The following is a 27653-nucleotide window of genomic DNA, read 5'->3' as shown; positions in this document are numbered from 1 at the left end:
AGATCTGCATTTGTATTGCCATGGCACCTAAGTCTTGGGGACTTGGGGGCAGTCACTCCATCTCTGACTGCTAGATTGTCCCATAGTTTCTCCATTGTTGAAAACCACAAACTGATACACTTATTAGTTTATATCATGTACATGGACTATGCATGCACACACATATATATTTAATAGTTCATATTATATAAAGTTACATGTGCATGTACATCCATTTAAATATATAGTAGGGAAGGAAAAAATCTTTTCCAGTACCCAGCTTAGGTTCTCCAGATGGGACCCTGTAAATTAGATTGATCAGAAACAAATTAACAAGAGAAAAATAAATAGAAATTTATTGACATGTGCATTGTGTATGTACATAGGAACACCCATTGATGGGTCCCCCAAAGGGTAATTACATGCCCTTTTATGTAGGGTTTAGGGTTTAAACAAAGAAAGGGTTTTAGGCTTTGGGGCTGGGGAGACAACTCATGGGAATGATCCAGGAAAAGTATGGTAAACAAGAGTTGTTTAGTTGGGTTTGCTGTTCAGATTTAAGTCAGTGCCTTCTCCATTGATTAGAGTTGTTAGGAGTCCTCCACTCCCTGGTATGGAGAGGGAGACATTTTTACGAAAGGAAACTTAATGCCTTGTTTTTAGAGCTTTTTCTTCATCTCCTGGTTATCAGTGGCCTTTAGCTTATAATAATCCATATACCAAAAAGGCCTGTTTTGGGGTGGCATATTCTGGGACTCCTCAATATGTGTAATCAGACTTCAGTAAACTTAAAACCATTCTGTCCGTATAAACACCTAGCCTGTGCTCTGTCAGAAGCAGGGGTAAACTTTTGACAAATGAGTAGACTTAACTCTGAACTCTTGTGTTCCCTTTTTGCCATATCCTAAGTGACCAATTGCCTCCTGACAATGAGGTGAGAGATGTATTCTTAGGACTAAGTTATGTTGTACATTAAAGAGGTTTGGGAGGGCAGACAAGGGTTTCTCTAGGTATAACTCCATTGCAGAGTTAGAATTGCTGGGTTGTAGGATCTGTGTCTTTTCAGTGTTATTACCTGCTACTGTGTTGCCCTCCACAGTGGCTCTAGCAATTTAAGCATTGATTAGTGGTGTACTGCAATTAGTGGGACTTCCCTGCTGGCCCAGACAATAAAGCGTCTGCCTACAATGTGGGAGACCTGGGTTCCATCCCTGGATCGGGAAGATCCCCTGGAGAAGGAAATGGCAACCCACTTCAGTCCTCTTGCCTGGAAAATCCCATGGATGGAGGAGCCTGGTAGGCTACAGTCCATGGGGTCACAAAGAGATGGACATGACTGAGCAAGAAATTAGTGGAGTTGTATTTTGCCATCACCCTCTCTGAGACTTTATTGTCAGCAGTCTTAATTTGGGAAAAATAGTATCTTTTATATATGTTTCAAATATCTTCCCCTAGGCTCTTGTTTGCCTTTAATCTTGCTTATTTTTATGTTCTTTGTCTTTTTCCTTATAGTTTGGGCTTTTAGAAGAAATCTTTGTCTGTCCCAAGAATATAAAGATATTCTCCTATATGCTGTTTTAATCACTTGACTCAAGTTTTCCATGTTTGAGTTTAATCAACCTGGATTTTACTTATTTACTTTTAGGATGTGAGGTCAGAAGGCAGTTTTTATTAGCGACACTTACTGTCCATGTTTTTTCCTTTAATATTGGATTTTTCCCATCTCTGCCTTAAACCAAGGTTTCATATGTATATGGGCTGTTAGGAATTCTTTAATGAAAAATGCTGCTAAAGGAACTTCCCTGGCGGTCCATTTGCTAAGACTCTGTACTCCCATTGCAGGGAGCCCAGGTTCAATCCCTGGTCAGGGAACTAGATTCCACATGCAACAGCTAAATATAACTAAGACCCGGCATGGCGAAAAAAAAAAAATATATATATGCTACTAGAGGACATTTCCTGAACATTATAGCACAGTAATGCTGTGCACCTGACCTTTGAATGATGCAGGTTACTACTGATAACATAGCTGTGGATCTGTGAGCCATTGGGAACTCTTTTCTAGTGTTCATTTTTGTTTATGATTTAAACTTAATTTTCCTTCATTACTTCTGGAAGACCTGATGTTAAAACAAGGTTTTCTAAAAAAGGAATTGGCAGTGAGGGCAGTGGGTCTCAAACCTGGCCGACCATTAGAATCACCTGGGGAGTTTTGGTCTCCCCATCCCCTCCTCCAGGGTTGTACCCCCAACCAATTAAAACAGAACCCCTGGAGGGTGGGACCCAGGCATTGGTATTTTTAAGCTCTTCTAATACTTTGGCCACCTCATGCGATGAGTTGACTCACTGGAAAAGACTCTGATGCTGGGAAAGGTTGGGGGCGGGAGGAGAAGGGGACGACCGAGAATGAGATGGCTGGATGGCATCACTGACTCTGTGGACATGAGTTTGAGTGAACTCCGGGAGTTGGTGATGGACAGGGAGGCCTGGCGTGCTGTGATTCATGGGGTCGCGGAGAGTCAGACACGACTGAGCGACTGAACTGAACTGAACTGAATAGGCAGCCAGGGTTGAGAACCCATGGTTCATAAAGGATTCGTAAAGGATCTCAGCCTTGATAGAGAGGGACGCCAGCTGGTTACAGAGACTCTGTCAGCCCTGACGGCCTGCTGAATCTTGTCCTCAAAGTATTAGGATATTTGTTCAGAGGAATGTTTTACCTTGTCACCTTTGTTTAACTTTTACTAGTTAAGAAGAAGAAAAGTGTGGTGAGCAGTTGAAAAAAAGATAGTTATAAATTAAGAAAGTCCTATTTGGAGTCAAACTCAAGCATCAGCCTCTGAGCTGAAATCCACCATGACTATTAAAGAAAACCTTTTTGATCTATCAAACATAAGCATGCGTCAGAATCCTCTGGAGGACTTGTTAAAAAGAATCCTCTGGGTGGGCCCCATCCCAGTAGTTTCTGATTCGATAAATCTATGACCTGAAAATTTATATTTTTAACAAGCTCAGCTTGGTTGCAGGTACACTGCCTCTGAGCTACTTGCTCTAAAGGTTTCTGTTGTTGGTTTTTGTTTTTTTTTTTCTGTTGTTCGTTTTTTAAATCCATTCTCCTAATGATGGACAACTGGGCCATTGCCAGATTTGGGATATAATGAATAATGCTGTTATAAACATTCTCATAGAAGTCTTTTTACGATCATGTGCTTTCATGGGTTAAAAACCTGCAAGTAGAATTGTTGGATCACAGGGTAGGTGTATGTTTAGTTCTAAATGAAACCACTGGCCTTTTCCAAAGTGATCGTACATGTTACACTCTCACCAGCAGTGTGTGAGGGCTCTGGTTCCTTGAGACCCTTGCCAACATTTGGTGGTGTCCCTCTTTTCAACTTTAGTCATTCTGCTAGTGGATGTGGAGGGGTATTGTTAAAGAAAAAATTATTCATGACACATGTTAAAGAAGACTTTATTCAAGGAGGACTACTATGATGGTGTTTTGCAGTGGGGGAGAGAGATTGGGCTCAAGTCTGAAAATAGTGAGGATAATTTGGACTTGATAGCATTCTTTGGCATTGCCTTTCTTTGGGATTGGAATGAAAACTGACCTTTTCCAGTCCTGTGCTGAGTTTTCCAGATTTGCTGGCATATTGAGTGAAGCACTTTCACAGCATCATCTTTTAGGATTTGAAATAGGTCAACTGGAATTCCATCACCTCCACTAGCTTCGTTTGTAGTAATACTTCCTAAGGCCCCCTTGACTTCACATTCCAGGATGTCTGGCTCTAGGTGAGTGATCACACCATCATGGTGGTTATCTGGGTCGTGAAGATCTTTTTTGTATAGTTCTTCTGTGTATTCTTGCCACCTCTTCTTAGTATCTTCTGCTTCTGTTAGGTCCATTCCATTTCTGTCCTTTATTGTGCCCATCTTTGCATAAAATGTTCCCTTGGCATCTCTAATTTTCTTGAAGAGTTCTCTAGTCTTTTCCATTCTATTGTTTTCCTCTATTTCTTTGCATTGATCACTGAGGAGGGCTTTCTTATCTCTCCTTGCTATTCTTTGGAACTCTGCATTCAGATGGGTATATCTTTTCTTTTCTCCTTTGCATTTAGCTTCTCTTCTTTTCTCAGCTATTGGTAAGGCCTTCTCAGACAACCGTTTTGCCTTTTTACATTTCTTTTTCTTGGGTATGGTCTTGATCACTGCCTCCTGTACAATTTCATGAACCTCCATCCATGGTTCTTCAGGAACTCTATCAGATCTAATCCCTTGAATTTGTTTGTCACGTCCACTGTATAGTCATAAGGGATTTGATTTAAGTCATACCTGAATGGTCTAGTGGTTTTCCCTACCTTCTTCAATTTAAGTCTGAATTTGGTGATAAGGAGTTCATGATCTGAGCCACAGTCAGCTCCCAGTCTTGTTTTTGCTGAATGTATAGAGCTTCTCCATCTTTGGCTGCAAAGAATATAATCAATCTGATTTTGGTATTGACCATCTGGTGATGTCCATGTGTAGAGTCTTCTTTTGTGTTGTTGGAAGAGGGTGTTTGCTATGACCAGTGCGTTCTCTTGGCAAAACTCTGTTAGCCTTTGCCCTGCTTCATTCTGTACTCCAAGGCCAAATTTGCCTGTTACTCCAGGTATTTCTTGACTTCTTACTTTTGCATTCTAGTCCCCTATAACGAAAAGGACATCTCTTTTGGGTGTTAGTTTTAGAAGTTGTTGTAGGTCTTCATAGAACCGTTCAGCTTAAGCTTCTTCAGCGTTACTGGTTTGGGCATAGACTTGGATTACTGTAATACTGAATGGTTTGCCTTGGAAACAAACAGAGACCATCCTGTCTTTTTTGAGATCGCACCCAACACTGCATTTTGGACTCTTTTATTGACTATGATGGCTACTCCATTTCTTCTAAGGGATTCTTGCCCACAGTAGTAGATATAACGGTCATCTGAGTTAAATTCACCCATTCCAGTCCATTTTAGTTCACTGATTCCTAAAATGTTGATGTTCACTCTTGTCATTTCCTTTTTGACCACTTCCAATTTACCTTGATTCATAGACCTAATATTCCAGGTTCCTAAGCAATATTGTTCTTTATAGACTTTATTTCCATCACCAGTCACATCCACAACTGGGTGTTGTTTTTGCTTTGGCTCTGTCTCTTCTTTCTTTCTGGAGTTATTTCTCCACTGTTCTCCAGTAGCATATTGGGCACCTGCTGACCTGGGGAGTTCATCTTTCAGTGTCTTATCTTTTTGCCTTTTCATACTGCAAAGATGGACACAGAAGTACAAGAGTCAAGGCCTGATTAGGAGGAGGATTCAGAGGAGCATAATTAAAGTTTCATTAAGTAGAGTCTCTTGGACAGCAAGGAGATCAAATCAGTCAGTCCTAAAGGAGATCAACTCTGAATATTCATTGGAAGGACTGATGCTGAAGGTGAAACGCTAATACTTTGGCTACCTGATGTGAAGAGCTAACTCATTGGGAAAGACCCTGATGCTGGGAAAAATTGAAGGCAGGAGGAAAAGGGGACAACAGAGGAGGCGATGGTTGGATGGCATCACTGACTCAGTGGACATGAGTTTGAGCACACTCCAGGAGATAGTGACCGACAGGGAAGTCTGGCATGCTGCAGTCCATGGGGTCGCAAAGAGTTGGACACCTCTGAGCCACTGAGTAACAACAAGAATAGTCTCTGTCAGTGTTACATTGTAGAATATTTGCTTCTAAATTGACAGAAGCAGTCTCTAATTGATTTCAACATCTATTTAACTACTATACATATAAATACGTGTACAGTGTGTGTGCGCAGATGTGTTTGACCTTTCAAAAAAGCAGTTGTAGTGAAATTTTGGTGTGTGCATGCTAAGTCACTTCAGTCATGTCCAACTCTTTGTCACCCTATGGACTACAGCCGTCCAGGCTCCACTGTTTATGTGATTCTCCAGGCAAGAATATTGGAGTGGGTTGCCTTGCCCTCTTCCAGGGGATCCTGCATTGGCAGGTGGGTTCTTTACCATTAGCACCACCGGGAAGCCCAGAATCTTGATATTAAGTGTTTTGTTTTAATTCTTAATAATTTCTAACTTTTTATTATAAAAATTTTCAGATATACAGAAAAATTGATAGTATTTGTTTGCCTTCCACCTAATTTCCCCAACCCCCATAAACTGTTCAAGGATAAATTTTAAAAGATGATAAGATCATGACTCATACAAATATAAAATGAGCACATGTCTAAGATTTTATTTGACTCATGAACCCAGTACTTCAGATAAGAACTCAACATGCCATGCATTTATAGTCAGATAGGAATGCGGAAATAGATTTGCAAATGGATGCAAAACTGGTCAATAGTCATAGAGTGATAGTTTCACTTTACTGGATACAATTTGCATTTCTGTGGATAGAAATTATTTGTATTACTGTCAGTTTTCTGCAAATTAACTTCTACCTCTACAGAGTGGTGAGATAGTCTAGTCTCACAACTAGACTAGAGATAACCTAGTAGAGATAACCCAATAATGGATCATACAGCCAGGACACAAGTTTTCCTTGGGGGTTGTGTCTGAATGTTTACATGGTGTGTGCGTGCGTGTGTGTGTGTGTGTTTGTGTATGAGTCTATATGTATATGACTATTTTTTCCCCTGGATTTTGAAAGAAGATGAAGTTATTTTGACGGTTAACCACTAAACAATAAAGCATGCATCTCTTAAGAATAACATTCTACATAAAGACAATAAAATCACACCTAAGAAGATTAATAATCAGACAATCAGATAATCACAATGGTGTGATCACTCACCTAGAACCAGACATCCTGGAGTGTGAAGTCGAGTGGGCCTTTGGAAGCATCACTATGAACAAAGCTAATGGAAGTGATGGAATTCCAGTTGAGCTATTTCAAATCCTAAAAGATGATGCTGTGAAAGTGCTGCACTCAATATGTCAGCAAATTTGGAAAATTCAGCAAAGGCCACAGGACTGGAAAAGGTCAGTTTTCATTCCAACCCCAAAGAAAGGCAATGCCAAAGAATGCTCAAACTACCGCACAACTGCACTCATCTCACATGCTAGTTAAGTCATGCTCAAAATTCTCCAAGCCAGGCTTCAGCAATACATGAACCGTGAACTTCCAGATGTTCAAGCTGGTTTTAGAAAAGGCAGAGGCACCAGAGATCAAATTGCCAACATCTGCTGGATCATGGAGAAAGCAAGAGAGTTCCAGAAAAACATCTATTTCTGCTTCATTGACTATGCCAAAGCCTTTGACTGTGTGGATCACAACAAACTGTGGAAAATTCTGAAAGAGATGGGAATACCAGACCACCTGACCTGCCTCTTGAGAAACCTGTGTGCAGGTCAGGAAGCAAGAGTTAGAACTGGACATGGAACAACAGACTGGTTCCAAATAGGAAAAGGAGTACATCAAGGCTGTATATTGTCACACTGCTTGCTTAACTTATATGCAGAGTACATCATGAGGAACGCTGGGCTTGAAGAAGCACAAGCTGGAATCAAGATTGCTGGGAGAAATATCAATAACCTCAGATATGCAGATGAATGGCAGAAACTGAAGAACTAAAGAGCCTCTTGATGAAAGTGAAAGAGGAGAGTGAAAAGGTTGGCTTGAAGCTCAACATTCAGAAAACTAAGATCATGGCATCTGGTCCCATCACTTCATGGGAAATAGATGGGGAAACAGTGGAAACGGTGTCAGACTTTATTTTTTGGGCTCCAAAATCACTGCAGATGGTGATTGCAGCCATGAAATTAAAAGACGCTTACTCCTTGGAAGGAAAGTTATGACCCTCCTAGACAGCATATTAAAAAGCAGAGACATTACTTTGCCAACAAAAGTCCATCTAGGCTATGGTTTTTCCCGTGGTCATGTATGGGTGTGAGAGTTGGACTGTGAAGAAAGCTGATCGCCGAAGAATTGATGCTTTTGCACTGTGGTGCTGGAGAAGACTCTTGAGAGTCCCTTGGACTGCAAGGAGATCCAACCAGTCCATTCTAAAGGAGCTCAATCCTGGGTGTTCACTGGAAGGACTGATGCTAAAGCTGAAACTCCAATACTTTGGCCACCTGATGCAAAGAGTTGACTCACTGGAAAAGAGTCTGATGCTGGGAGGGATTGGGGGCGGGAGGAGACGGGGACGACAGAGAATGAGATGGCTGGATGGCATCACCGACTTGATGGAGGTGAGTTTGAGTGAACTCCAGGAGTTGGTGATGGACAGGGAGGCCTGGCCTGTGCTGTGATTCATGGGGTTGCAGAGAGTCGAACACGACTGAGTGACTGAACTGAACTGAACTGAACTTAATATTCACATTTGTTTATCAATTTCCCTAATTTCTCAAGATTCTTTTTATATCTTTCTGGTGTGCTTTGAATCTGGAGCCAATCAAAGATCCTTTATTTCAGGTTGTTTAAAATTTTTGAAGAGCTAATCCCTTGGGATTAGATTTTCTGATGACTAATCCTGATGACCTTTCTTGTAACATTTCATGTAGCAGTGTTTCTGAAACAGATGCTTTCGGATGTCATCCTCCTATGAAGGAGCCAAATCACTTTCATTAACATGGTCACAAACTGTGTGCTTTGTACTCAAGGGAAATGAACCTTGGGCTTTTTGCTGTTTAAGCAAAAAGAGAAAGATTTTAAGAGAAAATCATCTCTTATGTCGGGCTGTTAATAACCTTTTGTCTTGTAGCCATTTGGTAGCTGCCTTACCTGTGGGGCTCACCTGCTGAAAGGAGAGATTAACTAGAACAGAATAGTCTCTTGCTTTGAGATAAAAAGGAGAGATGGAAATTCAAGATAAAATTCAAGATAAAATGAAAGGCCAGGGAAAGTGGACATGCTTAGCATCTCTATATTGAAGCTGAATCTTCCTTCCTTTCTTCTTTACTGCCTCCCTTCCTAATTCTGACTTGAGAGCTATACAGTGTTAGAGTTCCTCATGATTTAGGTAACTTTCTTTTTAAATAGTTACCCTCAATTCTCCTATATTTAAAGTGAGAATTTTGATAAAATTTTAAAAAGGAATTTAATTATATTTCTTGTTTTATAGACACTATGCAGTTGTTGTGACTGCTTTTCTTAATTCTGTCCCAAAGGCTAAATTTCTAATTTTACTAATGTTTGGAGGCCCCCAAGACCACTCTTAGGTTCACTGATTCACCACTAGTTCAGTTCAGTTCAGTCACTCAGTCGGGTCCAACTCTTTGCAACCCCATGGACTGCAGCACACCAGGCCTCCCTGTCCGTCACCAACTCCCAGAGTTTCCTTAAACTCATGTCCATTCAATCGGTCATGCCATCCAACCATCTCATCCTCTGTTGTCCCCTTCTTCTCCTGCCTTCAATCTTTCCTAATATCAGGGTCTTTTCAAATGAGTCAGCTCTTTGCACCAGGTGGCCAAAGTATTGGAGTTTCAGCTTCAACATCAGTCCTTCCAATGAATATTCAGGACTAATTTCATTTAGGATGGACTGGTTTGATCTCCTTGCAGTCCAAGGGACTCCCAAGAGTCTTCTCCAATGCCACAGTTGAAAAGTATCAATTCTTTGGCACTCAGCTTTCTTTATAGTCCAACTCTCACATCCGTACATCACTATTGGAAAAACCATTGCTTTAACTAGAGGGACCTTTGTTGGCAAAGTAGTGTCTCTGCTTTTTAATATGCTGTCTAGGTTGCTCATAACTTTCCTTCCAAGGAGTAAGCATCTTTTAATTTCACGGCTGCAATCACCATCTGCAGTGATTTTGGAGCCCAAAAAGTAAAGCCTGCACTGTTTCCCCATCTATTTGCCATGAAGTAATTTGACCAGATGCCATGATCTTAGTTTTCTGAACGTTGAGCTTCAAGCCAACTTTTTCACTCTCCTCTTTCACTTTCATCAAGAGGCTCTTTAGTCTTCTTCAGTTTCTTCCATAAGTGTGGTGTCATCTGCATATCTTGAGATTACTGATACTTCTCCCGGCAATCTTGGTTCCAGCTTGTGCTTCTTCCAGCCCAGCCTTTCTCATGATGTACTCTGCATATAAGTTAAATAAGCAGGGTGACAGTATACAGCCTTGACATACTCCTTTCCCAATTTGGAACCAGTCTGTTGTTCCATGTCCAGTTCTAACTGTTGCTTCCTGACCTGCATACAGATTTCTCAAGAGACAGGTCAGGTAGTCTGGTATACCCATCTCTTTCAGAATGTTCCACAGTTTGTTGTGATCCACACAGTGAAAGGCTTTGGCATAGTCAATGAAGCAGAAATAGATGTTTTTCTGGAACTCTCTTGCTTTTTCCATGAGCCAGCGGATGTTGGCAATTTGATCTCTGGTTCCTCTGCCTTTTCTAAAACCTGCTTGAACATCTGGAAGTTCATGGTTCACGTATTGCTGAAGCCTGGCTTGGAGAATTTTGAGCACTACTAATGTTACCTGCTTGATGGACATGAGTTTGGGTGAACTCCGGGAGTTGGTGATGGACAGGGAGGCCTGGAGTGCTGTGATTCATGGGGTCGCCAAGAGTTTCCCTCTTGGTGGATGTTGAGCCAAAAGACACAGCCAAGTCAAAGATTGGAAGCCGGAAAGATTTATTACTACAAATAGGGAGAACACTGGGGAATCTTTCCCAAGGCAGTGTCTCCCTTAACAGCAAAGCTGCTGAAGTTTTAAGCTAGGGTACATGCATATTCATGATTCGGCTTGAGTCCAAGCTTTAGTTGATTAAAGTCAGAAGGGTCAGTAAAGGTCAGCATCATCAGTGTTTTGGTTCCACTAGATCTGGTGGTTGAGGCCTCAAGCTACTCTTTACCATTAAAAGAAAACTAGGAATTTTCACAACTGATGTGTTATCTTTGCTACTGTTATTTTTCTTGCCTGATAGTTTCTGCATTCTTTGATCTCTTAAGATCATTGATTACTAAGACCTGTTCAAGGGCAAGTATTGTGGCCAGGCTTAGATCCCAGAATGGCTTAGGCCAAAAATGGCTTCTCTCATGTCAGGAAAGTCATGTCTGGTTTTGTTTCTCTGGGGACCTCTACCTTTTCTGCTTACACAAAGATTCAGAGTACTCAGAATATAGCTGTACTCAAGGTGATGATTTATTATAGCAAAAGGCTAGAAAGCAAATCAGCCAAGGGAGAAGGCTCATGGGGTGAAGTCTGCAGGAAACTAGGACAAGTTTCTAAGAGTCCTCTCCCAGTGGAGTCACAGAGAAGGAGTTTAATTTCTCCAGTATCAAACTGTGACCACACATGCAGAACTACCAGGGAAGCCCATTAGAGACTTGTTGCTCATGGTTTTTAGTGGGCCTGGTCACTAAAAACCAGCACCCTCTTTTCAGAATAATTCCAGGCTCTCAGAAGGAAAATAGCTGTTCAGCATAAACGACCTTGCTTATACAATTTAGGCTCAGTGAGCTAGTCTTATCAGCTCTGGTAATGGTGGGAACCCTGGCATGTTCTAGGCTCTCAGACTCCAGCGAGGATCTGCCTTTCAAGGAGGCCTTCCTAAGGATAGCAGTCTCAGGAGTGCTGTGTTAACTCTTTTATATACAACTAGCTTTTTTCCTTTCCTTCTGCTATGCAAATCAGAACATTGAAAGAATGCTTGTATCTTCCCAGTGACAAAATTACTCAGATTTATGTAACACTGGCAGATGACATGCAAAGAAGGGGAAGCAGAAAAGGATGTTGCATGCTTTGATGATTGCTTTCATTTTCTCATCCTCAGATGACTAGTTTTTACTTTCTGTATTAATCCACTACTATTAGTTCAAAAAACTGTAGGCTTATTGCTAGTACTATTTTAAAAGTTGTACTCTGAAAATCCTACTTTGTGCTTTGAAGTGATTGTTTTCTCTTGAAAAATACACCAGTTCCTAAAAGCAACCCACAGAGTGGGAGTAGGAGGGAACTTGTATCTGGAATACATAAAGATTTATTACAGTTCATTGATAAAAGACAAATAACCCAGTTTAAAAAATGAACAAAGATCTGAATAGACATTTCTCCAAGCAATATCTACAAGTGTCCAATAAGCCTGTAAAATGATGCTCAACATCATTAGCCATCAGGGAAAGGTATTCAAAACTATAGTGAGTTACTGCTTCATAAACACTAGGATGGCTATGATCAAAAACACATAATAGCATGTTGCTGAGGATATGAAGAAATTGGAACTGTCATATACTGCTGATGGGAATATAAAATGGTATGACTGCTGTGGAAAAGTCTGGCAGTTCCTCAAATGATTACACATTAATATATCATATGATCCATCAGTTCCACTCCTAGTGATGCCAAAAACTCAGCCTTTGGGCACTAGGGCCAAATCAAATCTCAGAGGCAGAGTTTTGGGTGAAGTAGAAAATAATGCTGGGCTGGATGAATTACAAGCTGGAATCAAGTTTGCTAGGACAAATATCAACAACCTCAGAAATGCAGATGATACCACTCTGCTGCTGCTGCTAAGTCACTTCAGTCGTGTCCGACTCTGTGTGACCCCATAGACGGAAGCCCACCAGGCTCCCCCGTCCCTGGGATTCTCCAGGCAAGAACACTGGAGTGGGTTGCCATTTCCTTCTCCAGTGTGTGAAAGTGAAAAGTGAAAGTGAAGTCGTTCAGTCGTGTCCGACCCTTAGAGACCCCATGGACTGCAGCCTACCAGGCTCCTCCATCCAAGGGATTTTCTAGGCAAGAGTACTGGAGTGGCTTGCCATTGCCTTCTCCGTGATACCACTCTAATGGCAGCAAATTGAAGAGGAACTGAAGAGCCTCTTGAGGAGGGTGAAAGAAGGGAGTGAAAAAGCTGGCTTAAAACTCAACATTCAAAAGATCATGGCATCTGGTGCCATCACTTCATGGCAAATAGATGGGGAAAAAGTGGAAACAGTGGAAACAGATTTTATTTTCTTGAGCTCCAAAATCACTGCAGATCATGGGGTGACTGCAGCCATGAAATTAAAAGACGCTTAGTCCTTGGAAAAGCTATGACAAACCTGGAAAGTGTAGTAAAAAGCAGAAACATCACATTGCTGACAAAGGTCCATATAGTCAAAGCTATGGTTTTTCCAGAAGTCATGTATGGATATGAGAGTTGGGCCATAAAGGTTGAGTGCCAAAGAATTGATGCTTTTAAATTGTGTTGGAGAAGACTCTTGAGAGTCCCTTGGACAGCAAGGAGGTTGGTTCAGTTCAGTTCAGTAGCTCAGTCATGTCTGACTCTTTGAGACCCCATGGACTGCAGCACACCAGGCTGCCCTGTCCATCACCAACTCCTGGAGCTTGCTCAAACTCATGTCTGTTGAGTCGGTGATGCCATCCAACCATCTCATCTTCTGTGGTCCCCTTCTCCTCCTGCCTTCAATCTTTCCCAGCATCAGGGTCTTTCGGATGAGTCAGTTCTTCCCATCAGGTGGCCAAAGGATTGGAGTTCCAGCTTCAACATCAGTCCATCCAATTTCAGGACTGATTTCCTTTAGGATTGACTAGTTTGATCTCCTTGAAGTTCAAGGGACAAGAGTCTTCTCCAACACCACAGTTCAAAACATCAGTTCTTCAGCACTCAGCTTTCTTTATTGTCCAGCTCTCACATCCATACATGACTACTGGAAAAACCATAGCTTTGACTAGGTGGACCTTTGTCAGCAAAGTAATGTCTCTGCTTTTTGATATGCTGTCTAGGTTAGTCATAGCTTTTCTTCCAAGGAGCAAGTTCTTTTAATTTCATGGCTGTAGTTACCATCTGTAGGGATTTTGGAGCCCAAGAAAATAAAGTCTCTCACTTTTTCCATTGTTTCCCCATCTATTTGCTATGAAGTGATGGGACTGGATGCCATGATCTTAGTTTTTTGAATGTTGAGTTTTAAGCCAGCTTTTTCACTCTCCTCTTTCATTTTCATCAAGAGGCTCTTCAGTTCCTCTCTGCTTTCTGCCATAAGGGAGGTGTCATCTGCATATCTGAGGTTACTGATAGTTCTCCTGGCAATCTTGATTCCAGCTTGTATTTCATCCAGGCCAGCATTTCGCATGATGTGCTTTGCATATAAGTTAAAAAAGGAGGGTGACAATATACAGCCTTGACGTACTCCTTTCCCAATTTGGAACTAGTCTGTTGTTCCATGTCCAGTTCTAACTGTTGCTTCTTGACGTGAATACAGATTTCTCAGGAGGCAGGTCAGGTGGTCTGGTATTCCCATCTCTTCAAGAATTTTCCACAGTTTGTTGTTATCCACACAGTCAAAAGCTTTGGTATAGTCAATAAAGCAGAAATAGATGTTTTTCTGGAACTCTGTTGCTTTTTCTGTGATCCAACAAATGTTAGCAATTTGATCTCTGGTTCCTTTGCCTTTTCTAAATCCAGCTTGGACATCTGGAAGTTCTCACTTGGTACTGTTGAAGCCAGCTTGGAGAATTTTGAGCATTACTTTGCTAGTGTGTGCAATGAGTGCAACTGTGTGGTAGTTTGAACTTTCTTTGGCATTACCTTTCTTTGGGATTGGGATGAAAACTGACCATTTCCAGTTATGTGGCCACTGCTGAGTTTTCCAAATTCGCTGACATATTGAGTGCAGCACTTTCACAGCATCATCTTTAAGGATTTGAAATAGCTCAGCTGGAATTCCATTACCTCCACTAGCTTTGTTCTTAGTGATGCTTCCTAAGGCCCACTTCACTTCAGACTCCAAGATGTCTGGCTCTAGGTGAGTGATCACACCATCGTGGAGATCTTTTTTGTATAGGTCTTCTGTGTATTCTTGCTACCTTTTCTTAATGTCTTCTGCTTCTGTTAGGTCCATTCCATTTCTGTCCTTTATTGTGCCCATCTTTGCATGAAATGTTCCCTTGGTATCTCTAATTTTCTTGAAGAGTTCTCTAGTCTTTTCCATTTGTTGTTTTCCTCTATTTTTTTGCATTGATCACTGAGGAAGGCTTTCTTATCTCTCCTTGCTGTTCTTTGGAACTCTGCATTCAGATGGGTATATCTTTCCTTTTCTCCTTTGCCTTTAGCTTCTCTTCTTTTCTCAGCTAGGAGATCAGTGAATCCTAAAGGAAATTAATCCTGAATATTCATTCATTGACGCTGAAGCTGAAACTCCAATCCTTTGGCCACCTGGTGGAAGAACTAACTCATTGTTAAAGACCCTGATGCTGGGAAAGATTGAAGGCAGGAGGAGAAGGGGATGACAGAAGATGAGATGGTTGGATGGCATCACTAACTCAATTGACATGAGTTTGAGCAAGCTTTAGGAGTTGGCGAAGGCCAGGGAAGCCTGGCGTGCTGCAGTTCATGGGGTTGCAAAGAGTCGGACGTGACTGAATTGAACTGAACTGAGATAGCACCAGGACCCTGTCCCAAGGCTGCACTGTCGTTTCCTGGCTAACCCTCCCTTATCTCTGCATCCTCTCCCTTGCCTGATTAACAACTGTTTGAATCTGCCCTTTGGAAATCAGGGAAGATCATGGAGGCTGGTGTCTGTTCCCTACAAACCAGGAATGGGTAAAGGGTGCTGGCAGAGAAAGGCTCCTGTGCCCGGGAGGCCCACAGGGTCCTTCTCAGGTTCATGCGTGCATGCATGCCAAGTCACTTCAGTTGTGTCTGACTTTTTGTGACCCTATGCACTATTGCCCACCAGGCTCCTCTGTCCATGGGATTCTCCAGGCAAGAATACTGCAGTGGTTTCCAGTTCATACCCCAGGGGATCTTTCCAACCCAGGGACTGAATGCATATCTCTTACGTCTCCTGCATTTCCAGGGAGGTTCTTTACCACTAGCGCCACCTGGGAAGTTTCACTAGGTATATACATATGAAAACATATATCCATCCAAAAACTTGGACAAGAATATTCATAGCAGCATTATTCATAATAGCCAAGAAGTAGACGCAACCTAAATGCTCGTTAACTGATTCCATTTATATAAAATATTCAGAATAGCCAAATGGATAGTGAAAGAAAGTAGATTAGTGATTGACAGGAGCTGAAAGGATTGGGGGTGATTGGTTAGGGGTGCGGGGTTTCTTTTTGGGGTAGTGAAAGTGTTCTAAAATTGATTATGGTGATGATACGCAGCTCTGTGAATATACTAAAACCCTCTGAATAATATACTTTAAATGAGTGAATTGAATGGTATGTGAATTATATCTTGATAAAACTGTTGGAAAATGTACGCATTCTTAAGAGAAAATCAAGTGAATTATTTGTTCATTATCATGAATAGCTGATCTGAAATACTCTGGTATTTATTAGAATTTATAATGTATATTTTCGGACACAAGTCAGTTACTAACTTCATTGGACTATCACTTGTTCATTCTGAAGAGGAGTGATTAGGAAACCAGAAGAGAAATGAGACTATGTTGGGAATGGTTTAAGCAATTTCTGCTTTGCAGGTATGACATACCTGTGTTTCTGTTAGGTGTCTTACTTTAGAAATAAACCTCAGTTTTCGTCAGCTGGTTCCTGGCTGCTTATGTTGCCCAAATGGTGACTGATGGCAGGACTTCCCTGAGAAGTTCTTGGCTGGAAACTTTGCCTCCTGGGGGCCTTAAGTGTCAGTTAGAATGCTCATCCATTAGCCTCTGAATATTATTAAGTCATATGGATGTGAATTGATTTGTGTTTAGGTACAGGAAGTGAGTTTTCCTCCTACTTGCTTTTTGTTTTATTCAGAATTCATCAGTTCACTTGAACTATAACAGTATATTATAAAAAAACAAAACAACAACCCCCCAGTATATGGTACACAAATCTTTTTATTTAATGATCTTACTGACATATGTTTCTTTCTTTATTATTTTTTTTAATCTTGTACAGCGTATACCAAGGAAGGCATGACTGACAATGCAGTCTGTGTTCCACCGTGTCTGGTGTTTTGCATTAGTCCCCTATCAGTGTCTGGCAGGGAAAAAGAATCCTGAGGAGTCTGGGACAACTTTCTTACTCCTCGTGAGACAATCTCACAGTGACTTCAGTCTGTGTTTTGAAGTATTGTAAATTCTTAGCCAGACAATCCCTCAAACTCACGTTCAAAGGCAAATACCAAAGCATATCCTAAAACCAAATATAAGCGAATTTTAGATTGGCTGCCGTTTTAGCTGATACACATCACTGCTCCCCTCATCCTGATTCTTGCACACTTGTCAAAGCAGCTGGAAGCTCTGACTCAGTGCGTGTTTCAGAAATATTAAATAATGCATTTTTAATATTTCCCAAGATGGTTAGATAGCATCACTGACTCGGTGGACATGAATTTGAGCAAACTGTGGGAGATAGTGGAGGACAGGAAAACCTGGCGTGCTGTAGTCCATGGGGTCGCAAAGAGTTGGACATGACTTAGTAACTGAACAACAATAACGAGAGGACATTATTACATATCTTGTAATCTCAGCAAGGACAGGCCTCACAAAGCAAGGATGGCTGTGAAGGTGGAACCCTGTGTCCTGCTGGCCAGCCCCCTCCTGCACTACTGTGCTCTTTCTTATAGAAGCTGTGCTGGTGACCTCAGCATGGTGTGGTCTTCAGAGGAGAGTGGTCATCTCATTTCCTTTGTGACTTGACTTTCTGAGACGCTACGTTTTATGGGACTGTGGAGTTGCTGTGTGACACAGGTCTAATGACCAGATGTGCTGTTTCTTTGGTGTTTCCACAATCGCTCTTCTTGTAAATCCCTTCAGGAATGTTAATACTGTTCAGTCTGTATGTAGATTATTAAATCTGACAGTAAGAAGTAGGACCCTTGTCAGAAATTGAGTATTTGAGAATGACCAGTTAAAGGGATGGGGGAGCCTGGTGGGCTTCCATCTATGGGGTCACACAGAGTCGGACACGACTGAAGTGACACAGCAGCAGCAGTTAACGAACACCTAACCAACTTCATAGAGTGGGCAAGAACAGATCCCAAAAGGGATCTGTCTTTATCCCCGAGTAATTGGTGTCGGGATGCTAAACCACAGAACTGCCATTAGTTTGGATAGTATGGATTAGTTTACTGGAGAAGTGGGTTGTGATGTTAACATGGTACAGATCATTCTTTATGTCCTTGTCCCAAACCTGTCATCCTGCAGAGCTCCTGCATGCAGTCATGTCATGCTGTAAGGTACAAAGCCACACCAAGGAACTCCAGCCAGTCGGCATTTGTGGCAAGAGGAACAAAAAGTTGATAAAAGTCTTACCTGTTTTTGTTTTCTCTCTCCCATCTGCTACATCCTTACCAGGCAAAAGTAGAAGAAAAGATCCATGAGGTCTTCAGTTCTTACAAGTTCAACCACCTTGTACCAAGGTAAGCTGTGGTTAGCAGTCTGAGTGGATCTGGGAAATACCATCTCCTCTGAGAGCCTTTCTTCTTTCCTCCTTGAGCTTGTCCAACCTCGGGGTGTTGTAGCTATGAGTTTGGTGTTTCCTCACCTTGTGGCTCCCTGAAGATGCTCCTGACCCCAGCTCCTGCCACTATTAGAGTACTGACTGGAGGAGTTGTGCACTTGAGCTGAGCCATCAGGTGTTACATGGGGATCCCCCTCAGGGCCTGAACTCTGAGCGGTGAAGATGGAGAGAGAGAAAAAGTTTGTGATCCTGTAGCCTAGTTCTGACCCGCTGCACTGGTGTTCAGAACTCTCAAGTTTTTCTTTTTCACGTAACACTTTGAAACAGATATAGAGTCAGGGGGATGACATAGAATGGATTCCTTTGGTGTATGTTATGACTTGACTAGGAAAATGTCGGACGTTTGAGCCTCTCCTAGCCAAGCCCTTGTTGGTGACTGTGCAGCAGAATCTCAGGGCCACACTTTAAGTGAGAAATACAATGCCTTTTGTTTTTTTGGTGTTTAGCAAGTTGAAGCCTTCTGAGCTCTTTTGAGGCAGAAATTCCAAAGGGGGATTATAAACAGAAACTTACTGATTTGAACCTTCATTTTCTCTTTTCCCCCCAGTTTTGTAATGTATCACACTGGAGTTTCATGAGGGCCCTTCTCTTCTAATCACAGATTGCTTCTCTGAAACCACCCTGTGCGATCTTCCTCATCAGTAGATCAAGTTGTGTTGCTCATCGCTTTATATTGATGTTACAGTACTTTTCCTAGACAACCTCTCAATATAGAGCAGTTGGGCCGCTGGCTGGTTCTCTCTGGATGGGAAGCTTATGGCTCTAAAATCTGGCCCCATCTTGTTCACGTCTCCCAACTCTCTGACACCTCCTCACACACTGACTCCTGGCAAGTCAGTCTCTGGGTACTTTTACTTACTGGAGCATTACAAATATTTCTAGCCTCAGTTAACTTTGTGTCTTTGTTTTTTGTCCCGATTTCCCTAAAAAAGAAGTTTTGCTAGAAAACTCTGATTCGCCAAGACAGAAAAGAGTCAGAAAAAGGGAAAGCCAGGTGGAAAAAAATCTCTTCATCTTCCTTCCCTGGAGAAGGAAAGCATCAGCTAACCAGAGAAGTCTTTTTCCAAACTGCTAACCTAAATCTCTGCATTAACCCAAATCCCCAACCTCAGAAAATGAATTATTGCTCTTGTCATGAGTGGCAGCTGGAACTTAGCAAACGACACCATTTATGTAGACAGCTCGGGGAGAAGGAGCCCTCTGGCCAGTATAGGCTGTTTTCCCGGAGGTGGTGGGACTTGGTGTGGGGCACGGTGGCTTCAGGAGGGGTGTGTGGTTAGAGTTGCGCTGTGGTGACTCGCCTGTGTTCTCTGAGCCTCTGTCCACTGTGAACAAATGACCTCTGTGTTCCCAGGGGACCTGTGATCATTTGACATTCCATTGGCACCCACCATAAGAGTAGAGGCCTTGGGCTTTCCTTTTATCCTTACTGAGATGGGAGGGAGAATGGGAGGTTATAATCTGAGAAGAAGCTGTGTTTGGGGAGTGGTAGTGGAGGACAGTAAAAGAGGGAAATCCCTTGACTCATAGGTCTTTAGGTCAGATGTGGGTAGAAAATTTTAAAATGTTCCTCCTTTGTGGAAATAGAATACATCAGGGCTCTGGGTTTATTTCAGGAATCTGACATTTCCCATTTTATCATTGTTGCCTATGAAAATGAGTGTTTTAAAGGATGCTAATTAGCATCTTCTGTCACAGCATGCTAATTAATATTAGAGATGTTACACATTGTGGGTGAATAACTGAGAATGTAAATCAGCTTATCAATAGAAGGCTGGAGCCTAAAATCTTCACTGTGGAATGAATTTCTGGGACATAAGAAGAAATATGAACATTTAATCAGCATTTTAAATTGCTATCACAATTATAATATTTAACATTTCCTCAGTCAAATTTTAAAATTTTGGTATTATATTGCAGGAACAAACCTTCCTTGTTAGTTAAAGTGAATATTCAGATATTAGTGATTAATCTAGGTGACACAGCTCGTTTGTGTCTCTGAGGTCATGATGTTGATTGGATGTGATAGAAATACACACACTCCTGAGACCACCGACTTTGCCCTGGTCCAGGGATGTCAGGAATGATGCTGAGGAGGCATCCATCTATTCGGCCTTTCAGAGCCACTGCCAAGTAGAAGATTTGGCTGAAATTCAAGGCTGAAGCTGAATGTTGTTACATCCTACCATTTATTCCTCATCCCAGAAATGGTTTTTCTTGCTCTCAGACTGTGAAACATGCATCCTCTCTGGAGTGAGGTGTTTCATCCCAAGAAGCCTTTGGACCATGTTTTGAACAGTTTTGTCTATCAGCATCCTGCTATCCCATAAAAGTTAATTTTTCCTTCCCTCAGGTTAGTCATTCTCAGTGTTTCACATGCTTACAGATTCACCTTCTTCCATGTATTATATATTAGCTTTAGTAACAAACTTGAAATGCATGAACCACACACACACTCACATAGTCACATAACATTTTTCATTTGTTCCATGGTGTTCCATGGTGACCTAGTGGTTAGGATTCTGGGCTTTCACTGCTATAACCCAGTAACCCAGGTTCAATTCCTGATCTGGGAACTGAGATCCCTCAAGCCGTGTAGAATGGCAAAAAAAGAAAAACTAGAAAAGAAACCCCAATTTTTCTGGCGGGGGATGTAACTTTGTGCTCCTTGGAAGGGGGAAATAATTGGTAATGCTGACAGAGCACTGAAGCTTAAGTATTGGCAGTGTTTCTGGATCCAGAATACTCTGGGTTAAGCTCTCAAAGCAGCTCTCACATGGGCATCTGCTCAGCGTCCATGTTTTCTGCCTCTTCTGTATGTGATGCTGCTTTAGCATTTCCCAAATCCTGCACAGTTAGAAGATGTGGTCCTTCACACGTTGTTCTATCCAGGGTCCTTACAAGTTAAGTTCATCTTTGCTCCCACTCTCCCTTGAGTGACTTATTACTTATGTGCCAGAAGTCTACTTTCTGACTGGAGAAGCCCCTGATTTTAGTGGGTTCAAAACCCTCCCAGAGGCCAACAGTGGACCAAATCCCTGTTCTCTCATCTGTCACAAACAGATTCTCAGGGATGGTCCAGGTTTAGGGGGAGGGAGTGTGTTTGCTATCAATCAGTCTGCCATGTTCATGTAAAGTCGTTCATGCCTTCACCCATCTGGAAACAGTTTCTAGGGGGTCAGGACCTGATCCTGCTGGGAGCAAATTCTGGGCTCGCCCTCACCTGGAAACAGTTTCTAGGTCAGGTCAGGACCTGATGCTGCTGGGAGCAAATTCTGGGCTCGCCCTCACCTGGCTTGGGCTTCTCATTCTCCTGTCGGTTCTCCAGGGAGTCCCCACCTGCTCCGTTAATGGTCTCTTGCACCCTCCTGGTTTTTCTTGTCCACCACACCCATCCTGGCCACGCCTGCATTACGAGCTCTGTCAGCAGTGTGCCGGCCTCATTCCATTCCCTCCCACCTCTGCCTTTCCACTCTTCACGGATCACCAGCCCTCACCATGGCACTGTTGCTGCTTCTGTTAAAGGGTCCTCGCGGGACTGCCACGAGAAATCATTCATCAGTGCCTCCTGCATGGCTTCATCAGCAGTTTTGTGTTCCTCAGCTTCAGCTGGGCCTCCCCTCCTGTCTATCATTCCTTATTTGTCTTGGGTAGATTTCCTAACACATTCCCCGCGATGACCAACCCCACTCCCCCAGGGTCTCGCGTCCTCATCCATGAGAAAACTGAGGCATCCCACATGTTTCATTGGCGTCTCTATTCCCTACCTCAGCCTCCTGTGTCTGGCTTCACACTCTCCCGTGGATTCTGAGAATGGAGCCTCATTCATTATTGTCAGGCTTACCTTTCCTCTCCTCCTGACATCCTCATCTGATTATACTGCCAGTGCTTTAAACCCCACCTCTCACCCCGGACCTCCTTGAAAAAAGAAATTGGTTTCTTCTGTGTGATCTGGAACCTGCCCTCCCCACTCCCCGAACTCTCTTGACGTTTACCGGCCGCTCTGGAGTGTGTCCTGTCCTCCGTCTCGCCGCAGCGCCCGCCATGGTGACATAGCCACGCCTCCATGAAATGCTCTGCGCCCGCTCTGCCTGTGACCCGACCCTGCCTCGCTCCTTCCCCTGCTCGTGTGCTGCGCTTTACTTCTCTCCTCTGGCTCCTTGTCCTCCAAAGCCCTTACAGATGTCGTCTTCCCTCAGCCCTGCCTTGAAACTTTTCTCTCCGTCCTGTCTTCTACTTCTGCAGCATCACCTGTCACCTGTGTGCAGATAAGTGGTTCCCAGGTCATCTGTGCCACCTGGATCCCTCTGCAGGGTCCCACGTGTGTCCGAGTGCTTTGAACAGTCAGCCTGTCCTGGGCACTGTGGAAGAGCTAAGTTCTTCCCACCTGGTTGACTCTTGTTTGTTTGTTTTTAAATTTGATTGGAGGCTAATTGCTTTACAACGCTGTGTTGGTTTCTGCTGTGTAACAGTGTGAATCAGACATAGGCGTACGTATGTCCCCTCCCTCTTGAACCTAGCTCTGACTCTTAACACGGTCTCACCCTGTCTTCCTGCTTCATCTGTTTTCCCACTTGGTGCTTTCATCAGTCCAGTTTGTAAACACACCGAATCCCTAGTGGGGTCAGATAATTTTTCTAAAGCCATGATTCTAGTTATTTTTTTCTCAGCTGAAAATCCTCAGAGTTTTCTCATGCCACTTTTTTTAATTGAGGTGTAACTGACCACACTATATTCATTTCAGGTGTGCAGTGTAATGATTCAGTTCTTGTATATGTCCAGTTACCATTCAGCACCATGTGAAAGGGAAAGCCCCTCAGTCGTGTCCGACTCTGTGCAGCCCCATGGACTGTAGCCCACCAGGCTCCTCTGTCCGTGGAATTCTCCAGGCAAGAATACTGGAGTGGGTAGCCATTTCCTTCTTGATCTTCCTGACCCAGGGATTGAACCCAGGTCTCCTGCATTGCAGGCAGATTCTTAATCATCTGAGCCACCAGGGAAGCCCATTCAGCACTATATATACTCACAAATTCTTTTTCTTATGATGAAAAGTTTCAACATCCTCTCTGGTAGCTACTTTCAAATATGCAATGCAGTATTATTATTTAAATTGAAAAAAAACCTTTATCTTATATTGGAATATAACTGATTAACAATGTCGTGATAGTTTCGGATACACAGCAGAGTAACTCAGCTGTACATACGCATGTATCCATTCTCCCTCAGACTCCCCTCCCATTCAGGCTGCCACGTAACAAAATACAGTATTATTAACTAAGGTCACCATGCTGCACATCACATCTTCATGACTTACTTATTTTATAACTAGAACTTTGTACCTTTTGACCCCCGTCACCCATTTCACTGCCATCCCCTTCCACCTCCCACCTTAGGCAGCTACCAGTCTGTCTTCTGTATCCATGAGCTCAGGGTTATTTTGTGTGTGTGTGTGTGTGTGTGGAAGCCCAAGAGTGTCACATACAAGTGAGACTGTGCAGTATTCATCTTTTTGTCTGACTTACTTCACTTAGCATAATGTCCTCCAAGTGTCCCCATGTTACTGCAGGTTCCCTTTGAGCGTTCAATTGAGTTAAATTTCTCAGCTGGCATCCCAGATCCCTTCTTGACTATTCCTCTTTCATTCCTAACAGCCAGGCCAAGTCCCCAACTTGTCACTTCCCCTGCATGCTTTATATTCATCCGTAGGATGTAATAAAGCTGTTAGCCACTTGTACCCATTTAAACGTAAATCAACAAAGTTTAAAATTTAGTTGCTCAGTTACAGTAGCCACATTGGGAGTACTCAGTACCCACATGTGGCTTGTTGCTACCTATCCAACAATACAAAGACTCTTCCGTCATCACTGAAAGTTTTCTTGGATGGCCCTGATTTGGTTCCTTTTGTTTCTCTTCCTTCTGGCTCAACTGTCTTCCCACCATCGCTTCACCTCCTCTTCTCCTCTACCTGTAAAAACATTCTCCCTCTTCCAGGGCCCCCACCTCAATTCCACCTGTTCACGCAGCCTCCTCTGATCATTTCTTTCTGAATGAGATGCTTCCCTCAACCACTTTAGAGCCTCACTAACATTTTATATGTTTTTTCTTTATGAAACCTACCCTTTTTTCTTTCATCATCTTGTAGCCACTTATGTCGTTATCTCATTTCCAGTGCTGAACTGGAAGCCTTTTTGAAGTAAAGACTCCTTATTCTGTGCTCAGTACCGTGGGAGTTCAATAAACAATTGTTGAATTGAATACCTAGGGAAGAGAATGCTTCTGCTTTCATTTCTTTTCTGGAATCAGCAAGCACAGTGAATGTCTCAAATTCTTTGCTTTTTTCTTTCCTTCTATAACCACACAGACAGACCCCTTCTGTAAGACCCAGCAAAAAACACAGCCCTCTGCCCTTCGCCTGCCTGTGCCAGGTGGTCACGGCAGACACAGTCCATCTTAGAGCCAGTGCTGCTGACATCAGGGCCAAGGAGAGCGACTGGCTGCAGCATAGACAGGACCCTCCCACCAGGACTGCAGGGCAGCACCTGGAGGTGGAATGTGTGGAGGGAAGAATAGACCGAGGGCTTCCCGGTGGCGCTAGTGGTAAAGAACCTGCCCGCCAATGCAGGAGACATGAGAGATGCGAGTTTGATCCCTGGGTCGGAGGCCATGGCAACCCACTCCAGTATTCGTACTTGGAGAATCCATGGACAGAGGAGCCTGGCGGACTGTTGTCCATAGGGTCACAGAGTTGGACACGACTGAAGTGACTTAGCACAGCATAGCACAGTAACAGACGGATGAGTGAGGGGCAGGCAGAGTGCAAACCTCAGGCCTCAGAGAAGTGACCCCAGAAGAAATGACTGGGATGACAGAGGTGAGCCAAGTCAGGGACGCGGCGAGGCTCGCGATGGAGAGCCACAACGCATCCGTTCTCAGCTGGACCCTGGAGGAACTTCCTGGGTGGTTTCTTGCTGCCTGGCTAAGTGTGCTTGTGGTGATGTTTCTCGCCCAGAGCTACCAGCCACAAGGGAGAAGATCCCCCCTAACATTTGTCAGCATGATTTGCAGGGGCGTTCAGAGGCTGGCCTCTTTCCTCCAGTGTAGGTGTCCTGGGAGGCTGAACAGGTCGCTGGTTTCTACTCATTGACTGTGGGGGTGACCAGGAGGTGAGAGTGTGTGTGGGTGTGAACGTGCGGTGTGCCCATGTGCACACGTGCGTTCTGTGCTGGGGGAAGCAGGGGCTGTGAGAGTTCTTTTACTAAAGCGCTTTGTCTTTCCAGGCTTATTTTGCAGAGAGAGAAGCACTTCCATTATCTGAAAAGAGGCCTCCGACAGCTGACAGATGCCTATGAGGTAAACTCCTCGCCCAGGAACTCTATCAGATTAGCCGCCTTAATCTTTTTTTTCTTTTTTCTGTTTGGATGTTAGAGGCATGCGTGGGCTTGACCTGTTGCAGGTTCACTCACTGTCCACGTGGCTCTGGTAGGATCCACAGAGCTGGGACGCTTACTTCTGAAAGGACAGAACTAGAGCTCCTCTAGGCTCTCCTTGCTTAGAGCTACTGGAGCCCCCAGCTCAGGGTGGGGGGACTTCCTTCCACCCACATCGTGACTGAGGGGTGTTCACGTGCGTTCTTCTAGGTGCTCTTTGACCATTAGCTAAAAGGCAGTCTAGATATCCTCGCCTGTTTATCCTCACCGCATTGCCCTATAAGCAAATCTAATTTCTCTACTGGCCAAAGCACCAGTATATAAGTCCCAGAGAGTACTCTGCAATTTAACATGGTAAAAATGCCCAGACATGAAGTGGGTTTTAAGTCAGTATTTCTTAGAGTCCTCGGGGTCCACGGAGGGGCTCAGGGGAGGGCAGCGGAGGTGGAGGGGAAGGGTGTTGGGACTAGGGGCTAAGTGACAGGCAGAGGGTAAATGTGAGCCAGAGGCCGCAATCTTCCTGCCCCACTTTCCACAGAGCAGCTCTTCTTTTAACTTGCTTTTTATTTGGGCTGAATTTGATTATTTATGGTGGGAATTTGGGCCTATAAACTCAAGCAGGTGGCATAGCCAGCGATGTGGGCTTGGTTGTGGCGGTGGGTGATGGTCGGGGGAGCAGAACTGAGGCAAACCGGAGGACCATGCTTTTCCTCTGTTCTTGCCAGTTGCTGTCAAACAGCATTGTAGACCCAGGATTGCCAGATCTCTTCTTGTTCTTTGAAATAAAGCCAGAAATTCAGATTTCTCTATGGATCTCTCAACTTGTAGCTGTTACAACTAATTCTAATTAAACAAACAAAACACTACAGGGAACAAACAGAACACATCCACGGGCTACATCTGGCCTGTGGACTTTGAGTATTCAATCCTCAATGGTCAGGGTCAAGTCAGTCCTGATACAGTTAATACCATGACAGCTAACAGTTTACCGAATAGTATGTTAAAAGTTTGTCATTCATTGTCTCATTTAATCCTCACAGCTAGTCCAGGAGGTAGGTAAGTATTTTTTTCTAGATTAGGAAATAGGCTTAGCAAGATTAATTAATTAATTTTCTCAAAGGCATATAGCTAGTGAGGGGCTTCCCAAGGGGCTCAATGGTAAAGAATCCACCTGCCAAGCAGGAGATGTGGGTTTGTTGCCTAGGTCAGGAAGATCCCTTGGAGAAGGAAATGGCAACCCACTCCAGTGTTCTTGCCTGGGGAATCCCTTGGACAGAGGAGTCTGGTGGGCTACAGTCCATGGGGTCACAAAGAGTTGGACGTGACTTAATGACTAAACCACCACCATTCCATTCCGTTCCGTTCAGTCTCTCAGTCGTGTCCGACTCTTTGCGACCCCGTGGACTGTAGCGCCTACCAGGCTTTTCCATCTATGGGATTCTCCAGGCAAGAATACTGGAGTGGGTTACCATTTCCTTCTCCAGGGGATCTTCCCGACCCAGGGATTGAACCCGGGTCTCCCGCATTGGAGGCAGACACTTTAACCTCTGAGCCACCAGGGATGCCCCTGAAACCCATAGCAACGTCTTCTGTCCGCACACAGCTGTGCCTAGGTGGTGAGCAAGTGTATTTATGTGCATGTTTATAAAGAGGGCAGCTTAGGCCAATGAAAAGAGCCCTGGATTGAGAGTCTAGAAACCTGGGTTCTTCTTTCTTACATTTACTGTCTTTGTCATCTGGAAAAAGTTCATCTCTCTGGATCTCATTTATACACCATTTATACACTTTAGATTCATAAAACTGGGTCTATAATACTACCAGCCTGCCTAGGCTTGAATGCTT

At 43.4% G+C, this 27653-nt stretch overlaps 1 protein-coding gene across 1 annotated transcript in view; it reads left to right on the top strand.

The window, feature by feature from the left end:
• Positions 1–27653, top strand: part of FNTB (farnesyltransferase, CAAX box, subunit beta) — an 87129-nt gene that overhangs the window by 18519 nt on the left and 40957 nt on the right. The window contains exons 2-3 of the mRNA XM_055436387.2: positions 18219–18283; positions 25662–25734. Of these exons, the coding sequence (XP_055292362.2) occupies positions 18219–18283; positions 25662–25734 (138 nt within the window). The remainder of the gene's footprint in view (positions 1–18218; positions 18284–25661; positions 25735–27653) is intronic.

This window comes from Moschus berezovskii, chromosome 9 (genome assembly GCF_049115385.1).
Source record: "Moschus berezovskii isolate FMDL1 chromosome 9, NW_MosBer_1.0, whole genome shotgun sequence".
Lineage (NCBI taxonomy): Eukaryota > Metazoa > Chordata > Mammalia > Artiodactyla > Moschidae > Moschus > Moschus berezovskii.
Note: the sequence above shows the minus strand (reverse complement) of the source record. Positions and strands in the feature narration are given on the sequence as shown.